This window comes from Hirundo rustica, chromosome 11, assembly GCF_015227805.2.
Source record: "Hirundo rustica isolate bHirRus1 chromosome 11, bHirRus1.pri.v3, whole genome shotgun sequence".
NCBI classification, from domain to species: domain Eukaryota; kingdom Metazoa; phylum Chordata; class Aves; order Passeriformes; family Hirundinidae; genus Hirundo; species Hirundo rustica.
Window position 1 is genome coordinate 13,343,753 of NC_053460.1, and position 12,338 is coordinate 13,356,090.

General features: G+C 44.7%; 1 protein-coding gene across 1 annotated transcript in view; it reads right to left on the minus strand.

Annotated features, from left to right (window-relative positions):
• Nucleotides 1-599: 599 nt before the first annotated feature.
• Nucleotides 600-12,338, minus strand: part of LONP2 (lon peptidase 2, peroxisomal) — a 38,006-nt gene continuing 26,267 nt past the window's right edge. The window contains exons 12-15 of the mRNA XM_040075111.2: nt 9,841-9,983; nt 4,877-5,084; nt 3,637-3,827; nt 600-2,084 (exon numbers count right to left, since the gene is read on the minus strand). Of these exons, the coding sequence (XP_039931045.1) occupies nt 1,863-2,084; nt 3,637-3,827; nt 4,877-5,084; nt 9,841-9,983 (764 nt within the window). The 3' untranslated portion in view covers nt 600-1,862. The remainder of the gene's footprint in view (nt 2,085-3,636; nt 3,828-4,876; nt 5,085-9,840; nt 9,984-12,338) is intronic.

Sequence of the window (12,338 nt, forward strand, 5' to 3'; positions counted from 1 at the left end):
AATGGGTAATGCTTATGTTTGTTTAAAAAAAAATGTCAACACAGTAACAGAATCTCCTCAGCTCTGGCAGCAGCGACAGGAAAAGCTGGCACTGAATGCCTGGCATTATCTTCAGAGTGGCATTGAACTCCTCACCTTCACGTGGACTGTGGGGACAACACTTGGGAATTGGAGTGATGTGTCAGACAGAAAGTCATCCTTTAACTTTTCTGGGGAGCAGCTCCCTGCTTTGCCGTGCTGGAAGCCTTTTTTTTAGTAGTCTTTTTCTTTAAAAACGCAGATTTGTTTTGTCCATGTGTAAACAGACCGTGCTGGAATTCCGAGCATGTCAGTGCTCTCACAGTGCAGAGTGGTGCAGGATTGTTTCTCCATCTGCTTGGTAAAGGGTTTTTTCCCCTCCTAGTTGGATCAAAAGCAAAGCAGCAGCACAGAGTTACCAGGCTGGGGTTTTACCCAGGGGGAAGCTGCTTTCACTTCTTCCCTGCACGTTTCTTATGAGGCAGAACGTGTTCTGAGACTGGGGCTGTTGTCTGTAGTCTCCAAACTTGGCTTGTGAGTGACTAAGAGTAGAGCTCTCAAAATACTGACACAGAAGCAAGTTTTATTTTTACCATTTTATTAGATTAAGTCTTTTCATTGAAGTTGTAAAATCTTTTGTAAAATAGGTGTTGAAAGTTCACTGAATTGATTACTATCAGTGCTGTTATGTTCCAGGTAAATCAGCTTTGTTATCTAGGAAAATGAAAGCAAAGCAAACTCTTACTTTTGATTTTTAGGCAGCTTCTAGAACAGGCTGTTGTCACTGGTACAGTTCATGTTTCATAAGCACTTTGAACAAGAGGAGGATGTAACAACATCCAGGCTTTGCTTGTGGGGCTGACCCTGGACTAAACAGTGCCAAAGGCCCGGATCACATGCTGAAGTGCAGTTCTCACTGAGGTTCAGAGCTGTCAAAGGCCAGGGCTGCTGCACTTCTCCAACCTTACATTACTCACAGTGAATAATGAGTCAGGATTTTCTTGGCATTGTTCAAATGGATTTAATTTCCATAGGTGAACCTCCAAGCACTGGCAGCCCAGAACCAAGGGGGGGTGTAGGGGGTAGGAATGAAGGATGTGCACTCTCCCTCCAAAACATTACTGGGTTTTTTCATTAAGGCCTCAAGCACACTCCACCACCCCTGCTGCTGCAGGAACAGCTGTGCAGATGGGATTGACGTGCTCTGTCCTTTCCTACACAATTCCTACATTTCAGTTCTGGCATTGCTTCCTGCATTTGAAATACAGTGTCTGCAGTGGCCTTGCTACAAACTAGAACCAAGTGCTGAAAGAACTTCGTAACTTCATGTATTAGGCCATAGTGCTTCTCTTCAGATGCCTTAAGTGTATTTTCTTAGATTTCAAAAACCTCATTTTCTCCCAATACTGCTGTTCCTTAGCACATTATTATTAATTATTCAACTATTACAGATATTTTGTAAATAAGTAAACTTACACTAAATCAGTTTGCTTTTTGTAACAACCCCACCTCTGAGCCTCTGTCCTGCTGCACATTATTCCCTCTTTCAGGCTGTGACCAGCTGCTGCCATGTACATACATAGGTGCCTAACAGGCTAAGGAATTTTCTCATGCTCAAATCCATCAGGAAATGAGATTCAAGGTTCTTTGCTAATAAAAAGCAGCAAATGCCCATAAAGTGCAGCTCCAGGTTGGTAACTGCAGCAGCAACACCTTCCCTTTGACGGCACTGACACCCCCCTTCAAACAATCCTGTTTGGCTCATAGTTGTACCTGACACCTAAATGTAGCTGAAAGAGATCAAGAACTATGGAACTGCAGAGAGAAGAAACCTCAGCCTGTGCCTAAAGTTTGCTATTGAAGTGCTCCAGCCTGGCCTTGACGGCAAAGCCGCCATCGAAGGCCGCGTTCAGCACCTCGTCCAGGCAGCCGGCCAGCACGAAGGTCAGGTCCTGCCGCACGTGCGCTGCAATCTCCTCCAGATCTTTCTCATTTCTTTGAGGAATGATGACTCTCTTCAGTCCGGCTCGGTGTGCTGCCAGCACTTTGTCTTTAATTCCCCCAACCTAAGAAGAAGCAATACATGTATAAAAACAATGAACTAATCTAATAATTATTATGACATCGGGAGTTAAATTTTGATGAAAGGTTCTGCCTTCCTCAGTCATTTAGGAAAGCAATTTAAAATGCAGTCAGAGTTGTAGCTCATCATGTGCTTAATGAGGAAAATATGTTAATACGCTACAGAATTCTGTAACGGCTAATGAAAAATAAATTTAGGAGTGCAGGTACAAGAGAATCAATAGTGGAAAAGCCATTGTTTTTCAGGAATTTCTTTTAACAAGAGCGTCCTTCACTCCATCTTTTTTATATCGTGCTGAAATCCTGTACCTGCATAAGAACAGGAGATTTTTCAGATAAAGGCAGTATTAGATTTAGGGGGAAAAGAGTCCTAAGAGTTCCTTAATGAGATGTAAACAGAGGGGTTAAATCTGTAGCTTCTTCCCCCACACTCCTTTCTATTCCTAAAGATCATCTTAGAGCAGAAACTTGTCCTTTTACAGTGCTTTAGAGTAGAGGAAGGGCCTGTATTACAGTACAAAGGGCAAACCCTGGGCTACAGGGCAGGAGTGAACCGTGATCCTCACATTGACCCACGGCTCTGGGCACTGCTGCACGCTCAGCAGCAAGGGCAGCCCCTGAGAACAGCAACATTCCAGACTACCTTGGGGAGGGAGGAAAATGCGGGTTTGCAGGTGCCATCTGCACACAGCTTTAGCAGCAGGCACAGTGTGGTCACTGCCTGGTGCAGTTGGGACAGGCTGCAGGGCCGAGCGCTGGCTGCCAGCAGAGTCACTGCAGGATGCTCCAGAACCATGGCCAATGGCCTGTCCTGTCAGTCTCTGCCCCCAGAGCCTCCCTGGCCATTGCCTATGATGGCACCTCTGGTTCTGTCTCCTGTGCAGGAAACAAAATCCTGTCCCTGATTTGCAGCTTCATTCTCCTTCTGGCCAGCATTTGGTATAAGATGGTAACTCCCATACCAGCTTCAGTACCTGTGCCAGGCTCCACTGACACTTTTAACTAAAGTGTTTGTTTGAACACCTTCTCTGCCTTCCTTCTTTGACAAATCTTTATGGAAACTCCCAACTGGCTGAGCTACATACGAGGACCAACATTTGAGAGAAACCCAGAAGTAGATCCGTGGATTCAGAAGTAAGCTGTGTGCAGTTGCTGTGAGAGCTTTAGAACACAACTTTTCAAAGACACTAGAGGTAGTTCTGTACCAGCTGTCTGAGAAGGCACTTGCAGAAACTGCAGTGCAGACTTCGGAGCCATCCTGCATTTTAAGACTTTGAGGCTTCCTTCCCAAGTAGACATTTTTATGTATTTTCCCAAAAAGCCACATCGAGGTTGGCTTTAGCTTGAAAGGCAAAGCAGAGGAGCGGGGCAGTCCTGCAGCAGCCTGGCCTCTTCCAGCTGCAGAGACTGCATTGCTGCTACAGAACGAGCCAGCGAGGCTCTGGAGCCACTCTTTTCTAAGTGGCTATAAACAGATTTTCTATCCAAAACAGAGAGAATTAATACAACTTAGCTCTTTTCTCCAATGATGCTTACTGGAAGAACAAGGCCTCTTAGTGTAATTTCTCCTGTCATGGCTACATCTGAGCACACCAGCCGCCCACTGAAGAGTGAAGCAAGGCAGGTTACTATGGTAACACCAGCAGATGGTCCATCTTTTGTGACAGCTCCAGCTGGGAAGTGCAGATGGATGTCAGTGTTGTCAAGGAGATCAAAACTTCCAGAAGCTTAAGGAAAAAAAAGAATGGTTTGAATGTTAAAAATCTAAGCCCATTTTGTTCCTGGTCTTTATTCTAAAAGCCCACCAAGAACTAAAAGCCTCAGCACTATTTATTAACAGTAGCCTGAAAAAAACCAACACAATGTTGCAGAGGCCCTGAAAGAGAAATCCCAGTGAGCTTTCCTACATCCAGATTCCTAGAAAAAACGGTAACATGATAACCAGTAAGCCTAGCATTTGCATGCATTGGGAAATTGAGAATAGGGATTAATGTGGAAACCAAGGAATTTCTACATAGAATTTTTATGTCCCAAGCCGTCAACGTCAATGTTCAGAGAGCATTCCACAGAAACTCACTATTATTAAAAAGTGAAACTCTTATTTATGTCCTTTCACCTGTAATGGAGTACATGGAATGTAAACATGCACACAGGTAATGCCTGCAGCATTTCATACATTAATTCCATTTTGGTTTTTAACCTCTCTAACCTTCCAGAAATAGTGACAGATACCGGTCAATTATTTGCCTGATCAGCAGATGATCAATTAGAAAGCACACTGCCACAAGTCCTGGGAGGTTCAGACAAAAAAATAGTTAAAATGTTCTTGTCCAGAGCCCTATTGCACTGCAGTTCCACAGCTGCCATACAAATGGAGCATTTCAAAATATTAAAACACTACAAAAACCTTTTAACAGAACCTCTCAGAGAAAAACTAGACTTCCATATCTGTCTCCATCACGAAAATACTGCTGGAAAGCTTGAGTGTAAAAATGAGTCAGAGTCTGCCACAGCCAAAGAGAAGCACCTTGGCACTGAGGCCGCCCACAACCTTCCAGGCTGGGGCAAGGAGACACAACTCGAGTTCTGCCAGGCCACAACCACCTCGGCTTGGCAGCAGCTGCGAAAGGACTACACAAAGGCACTCCGGAGCGGATCTCATCTCCGGGGCGGCACCGATGGCTGAAACCCTCGGTTTGGTGCGCTCCGCGTGCAGGGTCACTCAGCAGGGTCCCACCCCCGGCCCAGCTGCCCCGCGGTGTCCCTGCCGCCCCACCGTTGGTGAGCCGGTATCTCTTGGCGTTGCTGCGCAGCCAGCTGATGGCCAGGTGAGCCGACTCCTTCATGACGTCGCCCAGCTGCCCGGTCAGCGTGAGCTGCCCCTCCCCGTCCATGCGGCTGGCTTCCACAAACATGATCTCCCCGCCCAGCGGCGTCCAGGCCAGCCCTATGGCCACCCCGGGCTGGTTGAGGCGCTCAGACACCTGATGGGAAACACAGCAAGCAGCTGAGGAAGCAGCCATAAAATAAAATATTGCAGAAACAATTCAAGAGTTGGCTTTGAAACAACCGTACCCGTCAAAAAGCAAAAGTTAAGCCAAGTGTCTGATCTCTTATATTTTAATTTATTATTGAATGCAGCAGTAGTTCTGGATATGTGTAAACACTAATTACACTGCAGGAGCTGTATGTGGCAGCTTAGCTTAAGGCCATGGCAAACATCTGGGTGTGCTCTTGAACACAAATAAGAACCTTGAACCTCCAAGGACTTCTAGCATTCAATCCTGACTCTTTATGTGACTTAACCCATCTGCTGGAGTGTGTTTGCCCTGAATGTTACTCCTGTGAAAAAGCCAGTTCTGCTCCCCTGTGCCCCCTAAAAGCCTTTTCAAAGGTGGTGGCACTGCCTGAGCTGTGGCCAGCCAAGCCCCCAATGTTGTTCCCTGCAGACATTTACAAACACTGGAACAGCAGAAATGTGAAGGTGTTCCCAGGCCAGGCAGAGGGGACACCCGACAGAGTCCCTTCAGGAATTACAAGCAGCCAAGCAAACGGCAGCTACACTGGCAGCCAAAGCCAAGGAAGCCCCACAGCCCCTGCTCCTGGTTCTCCTGGGGCTCTCCCTTACCTGTGCACTGGCAGCAACACCCTGCCATTTGCATTTTGCATGATTCACCTAAGGCGGCTCGCTCTTCTTCTAGTGTTTAAGAGAATTGTGCAGAACAGTGTGTTTCACTTTTATGGTATCAAAACACCTCACCAAGGAGTTTCATTTTTGCTAACATCAGTTTCTACACCCAGCCCCAGAGTGTTATTGGTTGTGGTGATTTACTTTGATTATTTTAGTAACTCAGGGTAATAAAGTGACACTGGTCACACTGAAGTTCAACAGCACTGGAACATTCCCCTTTGCACTGCAGACAATGTTATTTTGGCAAACCATCATGGTTTCAAACATTACAGGTGTAATGAACAAAATCAATTGTCCACACCCTCTCACAGCCCAAAGCAGCCACCAACAAGGTTTGTGGATTTGGGGGTTTTGTTTCAGCTTTTTAGACTGGATCACTTGAAAACAGTTTAGAGACTGTTTGAGATCTCAGGGGCAGAACAAAGCAAATGGGACAATAAATCAAAACCCAAATGGTTCTAAAGACTCATCACTTAGCACAGGCTCCCTCCTCTATCCTCAGACCAGGCAGGTTCCTCCCCCTGCTTTCACAAGTCAGTTAAGATCTGATAAGAGAAACTGCCTGTGCAGTAGGTGTTGATCACCTTTGGACCACTGTTCATTACCCGGTGCCTCCAAAGCCAAGCAACCTCTCCTGCTGTCCTGGAGAGACTGGAGCAGCCCTGCTGCAGCCTCCCCAGCTGAGCCTTTCCTGAGCCTGGCAAATGGCCTGGCAGCTTTGAGATGTGGCTGCAGAAAAGCCCCGTGGAAATCCCGAAGCAGCCAGAGCCACAGAACCCCCAACACTGCACCGCATGAGACACCCACAAAGTGTTACAGGGAGCCACACAAGACTGAATCGCTCCTGGCACCTCTGAATAAATTCTTCTCACCAAAAGTCAGGAATTTAAATTCGAATAAATCCTTTCTTACACTTTCTAAACAACTTCAATTAAAAATGACCATTCGAATCAGCTGATGGCTGCTGATGTCAGGCAGATGATGAAGATGTCACTGACCTACATGGAGTCCTGGGCTTTGAGAATTTTTGTAGATGAGACCAAACCAGCTGTGATTTAGCAGTACATGAACATACTACCAGATGCATTTTAGCTGCCTGGACACTGCAAAATTTAAGTCTTAACACTCAACAGTCATTTATTTTAGAACATTTCAGGTTATCATTGGCAGTTTTGGAGCTACACCAAGTCAGTGTAATGGACAAGAAGCTGGTAAGTCCCTGATTCACAATGGGAAGATGAGAACCAGTTTGTCACTTGCTGGCCTTTAGCATGTTTGTTTTCCTTCCACAGGTTCTCCCAGCCTGACTTTACCAACTTTTTTTCTACTCTTCTGATTCATTCCCTGGCAAAGCACATTAACAGTCGCTTCCCTCTGAGGGAGGAGGATTTCCCAGAAATATCACCACAAGACTGACAGCTTTTAGATAAAAATGCCAATCTAAACCTGTGCTTTGGCCAGGTTTTGCTTCTAAAAGTCACCCTATTTTTTTCCCCAATTAGAATTGTGCATGTCCTATGAAACAGAGCTGTTCTTTTATGGCATCTTGCACTTTTCATTTCCTGGAACAGGCCGTTTCCCTGACCTACAGCTTCTGTCCCTTCAACTTCACTCAAGTTATCAGGATATAAACCAATCCTGATGGACCTTCCTGTGGTGCCAATAATATTTTGTTACTCAAGCAGAATTAAGGATTGGGGGAAAAAAAGAAAAAAAAGCTTAAAAAAATCCCCCAAAACATAACCTAAAATCCAAGCCAAAAATACAAATAGTTCATTATAAACCCACTGGATATGTTAGAAACCCCTTCCCCCAAAAGGGTGCTGTGCTGAAATGTTTCATTAAATCTTATGCACTTTAAACTGTCAAGATTATTCTTTCAAAGCTTCACTATGTAATTTAATCCAACATTTGCTCTGTAGAGAGACACACAAGATTATTTGTTTGTGATAAATGACTTAATCCAGCAGGTAGGAGCTGAATATTCTGTCATGTCTTCCTGCTGGGAGAGCTGCACAGACAATAGCCAAGCAATGTCCTGGAAAGGTGAAAGATGAACCCCTGTGTCAGGAATTCCCTGAAGGACAACAGATCAATGAAATCATGTCATGGTTTCAGTCCCATTTGCTCAGCCCCATGCAGGTACTGCCACTGTGGCTGCCTCCATCGTGTCTTTGTTCCAGCTGCTGATAAATGGCCAAATGCAGCCCCAGGGTGAAGCTCCCAGGTCACAGCCAGAGAGGAGACCCAGAGGTGACTACAGAGCAGAACCCACAGCAGCCAGCTCTGCTCCTCCAAAGAACCTGGGGGGACTTGAGAGAATTCTAAGGAGTAACGCATTAGCTGGGAAAAATTCCTTAAAATAGGAGTTACGTTGTTATCTGAGCAATTTACATGGGAAAAACCAGAGGGTAGACTGAAAAATATTCACTCAATAAATACAGCAAATAGGACATGAAAAGAAATCCTGGGCTACTTGGGGAATTGATCTGTGTGGATTCATCTCTACTTCTGTTTATGCACTGAATTTGCCTTTTAAATACAGAAATGTTAAGAAAATCTTTTGATGCAGAAGTCACAAGCTTCAATCAGTCTTATTCCAGTTCACACAGGCCAGCAGATCCACAAAATGCCTATCTGCAAATTTATGGCATCTACTGTGGACCCCACAACAAATAAACAAAAACCCACAAAAGAAAACCTCCACCTAGCACTCCTGTTGAAATTAGGAACCAGACTTAAAAAATTTTACTTGCACTACTGAATCCTACAGAAAAAAAGACAAAGCAGCAGAAATTATTTTCCAACACAGCCACACTACCACATTTAAATGAATAATCAACTCCAGAAACAAAACTGACATTAAGCAAAGCACCTAAGAAAAGTCCCATATTAGCACTGAATTTTCACATTTGTGTGATCTTCCTGTTGGGTACAGAGGCTTCTGAGAGCTGGAAAGAACAAATATAAGTGACTGACAATTCAGTCATTTGCCTAAAGAGCAAATTCTAATTTCTGAAAGTAAAAAGTAAATCACCAAAGAGCCCATGTGGTGAATGCACTGAGCCCAGAGTCACCAGGCACTGGCCTCTTGGTCATTTTTCTTCCTTGCCTCCCATTCCCCCACTGCCACTGTCCCCATCACCATCCCCTGTCACAATCAATGGCACTGTCCCTTTCAGACCGTTTCCTCGTCTCTGCCTCTTCCTTAAGAACACTTTCATGATAAAATCTTCGTATCCAAAAGCCTCAGTTCAGGTTTAAAACCCAATTCATTCCTTAACAATCACTCATTTTCTCCTGCTGTCACAATCACCTTGTCCCCTTTTTGCTCTTCAAATCCCACTGGAAGTCTGGTCCTCTGATTTAGGAGAAGAGTTGTAAGAGGAAAGTTCTCAGAAACAGAGAACAACTGCACTGTGACTGGTGAAATGAGAATCCCAAGCTAACAAACTGCTTTAACTGATGGCATTTCCATAGAACGGAGCAAAACACAGATGGGGGAAGGCAAAAAATGTGAACTATGCCTACTGAGGAGCAGAGCTGGAGGTGCCTGACTGATCATAAAACATTTTAATAGCTAAGAGTCACATTAACATAAAGAATGTCTGAGAACTTCTGGTGCGAACTGAACTGGTTTTAATACCCAAAAATGCTGCCTGGCTTTAAGGAGGTATGAGGGACAGTCCTTAGCACAGCTGCTGCAGAGACAGGATTCCTGGGTTCTACTTTTGGCTTCTTTCCCAAGACCACCAAACATCCCCCAAACAAAAGCAAAATTGTTTCAAACTGAAAAAACACCAGCACATTCTTCAGCACTGCGGCAGGAATCTTTGCTAAGAGAAAAGTCAGGGCATGATGTTATTTACGTACCCAGAATGAAAGGAAAAGAAAATCTTCTTTAGGTGAAAACACACTTTGTGGAACACAAAGAAACACAGTGCTGTTATTAACATATTTTGAAGCTGTTAACATTGTATAGACTCTGTCAGTAGCAATAATCATATCAGCCAGAAACAGCATCAAACAGAAACAAATGAGGATGTTACCTCCAGGTCATACATGGGGGGCCCCAGGATATCTTTCAGAGCATGGAAATCAATTAAAATCGGCATTTCAGGTGGCAGAGCCAGGTCAGCTGTGTCACTGATGGATTCTGGTTTGGTGTCTTCTGTGATGTGTTCTTTGCAATCTAAGGGAAGAAAATCTAATTTAAGATTTGTAACGGTCTTTTCCTAGACAGAGGAATTTTTAGAAAATCGTGACAGAGAAAAATAAAATATGCAACAAAATGCTCAATAAGTTCAGGAAAATGTGCTCAAACCATCTCTCACAAAAATCTTGTCAAATTGAAGATAATATGGCATGAAATTTAATTATTAAGCCTAAATATGTTCAAACTGTTCATCAAAGAAAAAAATCAAATCTAGAGCACTGACAGAGATGCAACTCATCAGCTTAAGTGCATTTTAAACTAATTCAAATAGCAAAACACATTAGGCTCATTTAAGACTTTTCACCAGATTTGTGCAGAAAAGCAACATTTCCCAGAATCAGAACGGTTTGGGCTGTAAAGGACCTTAAAGCTGATCTTGCTTTAAGGTCTCCCAGGGACACCTTCCACTATCCCAGGATGCTCCAGGCCCCATCCGACTTGGCCTTGACACTTCCAAGGGATGGGGCAGCCACAGCTTCCCTGGGAACCTGTGCCAGGGCCTCCCACCCTGGCAGGGAAGGATTTATGGAGGAAGGAGGAATGGTGTGCAGTGTGGTGTAACAGAGAAGGTGCAGCTGAACAGGGCAACTGTGACACTGCAGGAACTCCTGCTCTTTTCATGGGTGGTTACAACTGTGCCCCAGCACAGAGCATCTCCAGTGCAGCCCTTGCAGCACAGACTCTGATGTGACACTTCTCATGTTGATTTTTGTCTCCTGTGATTTTTATGGCTTTGCTCAATCATAGAAGGGTTTGGGTTGGAAGGGACCCTTGAAGATCATCAGTCCAATCCCTCACCACACACAGGGACACCTTCCACCCGGCTCAGGCTGCTTAACTCACAAAACTGACATCTCCTGTCTCCTGTCTGTTCAACAGCCAGCTCTGAACACAACACCTACAGGCCTTGTTCAGTGGAAAAACCTCCAACAATTTCAGTGTAACGACCTGTGGCTTTTGTCTTGAAATACTACACACACAGAGAGCTCTGTTCTTTTCTTTGTTGAAGGAGATATTGCTAAGGTGTCATGCTCAATAACCAGTAGCAGCAAAAAATTCCTCCAAGGTCCAATTACCAGACATTTTCAGAAACACCTACAGGCATGATATACTCTTCAGGAAGGGCTATAAACCCCCACCAGCCTGACACTTTTGAATGCAATATACTCAAGTGTCACCTAGGAGGGACCACACAATTAAAGCAATAGTTATGGGTTCAGAAGGGGCTCTTCCCTTCCTTCACTCACAGCATGAGTGGATTTCTTACCTGTACAATGGCTTCCTTAGCAGAACTGCCTTCAAATTTCTGTTTTCTCTTTCTATACAAAAGTGAACTGTGATGGGAACCGCGTCAATGTCCAAGTCTCACACCCAGCCTGCAGAGGAGCAGTGTGCACGGCTGAGCTCAGGAACTTGCACAGCTCCCACAGGACTGGGAGCAGAGGGACAATGCAAGCAGGGAGTCATTTCCCCACAGAATCTGAGCCAGGTGCAAGAGGCTCATCAGCAGTTCTCAAGAGCCCTAAGCAGTGTTTTAGTGGAATCTATCAGAAATGAAGAGTGCTTGGACAATCCAGCTGTTCCTAAGGCTCTCTGGCACTCTCTCAGGGCAGTGCCTCCCTGCCCTGGGGCTGTGCTCCTGCACACACAGAGTGAAGACTTTTCTTCCCATCCCAAACCCCAGCCTAACACTCAAGTTAGGAAGTCTCTATTACACAGCAATGTACACCGAGCTTCAAGACTCCTGCACCATATTTTGGACCCAAATATGGGTTGTTTACTTTCTTTGAATTCTTTCTAATTTTAGTTTGAAAAGGAGCTTTCTGGTTCTTCCTCTGCACACTAATGCATGCAGAGTAACGGAAGATCCAAGAGTTCAAACAAGTACAGAAAACCACAAATCAGTGATCTAATCTATTTACTGTAATGTGAAGAGGTGGTCGCTGGTGCAAAAGCAACTTTTAGGACGGATGAATGAGGATGTCTGTTTTCACAAGATACAAACTATCCTGTTATTAATCCTGATACATAAAGGCCTCTTCACTGATAATTCCGTGACAGTGCAATTCTCGCTAATGCCTTAATGGAGTATCAAGGACAACATTCTACATCACTATTAACATGACAGCAGCCAGTCAGCTTCCATTCAGGACTGCAATCTAACCATTCTTCCCCACCAGCCACGAATCTTCCCACTGTACAGCTCGCTGCTCCAGGGCTAAACCCCACTCCTTTACTGCAAACACTGCCTTAGTCAGATGCCTCCTGGTGTTCCAGCATGTCTGTCTGCTTTTGTTAAACTACTATTTTTGTACATAATAAATTCAAAGA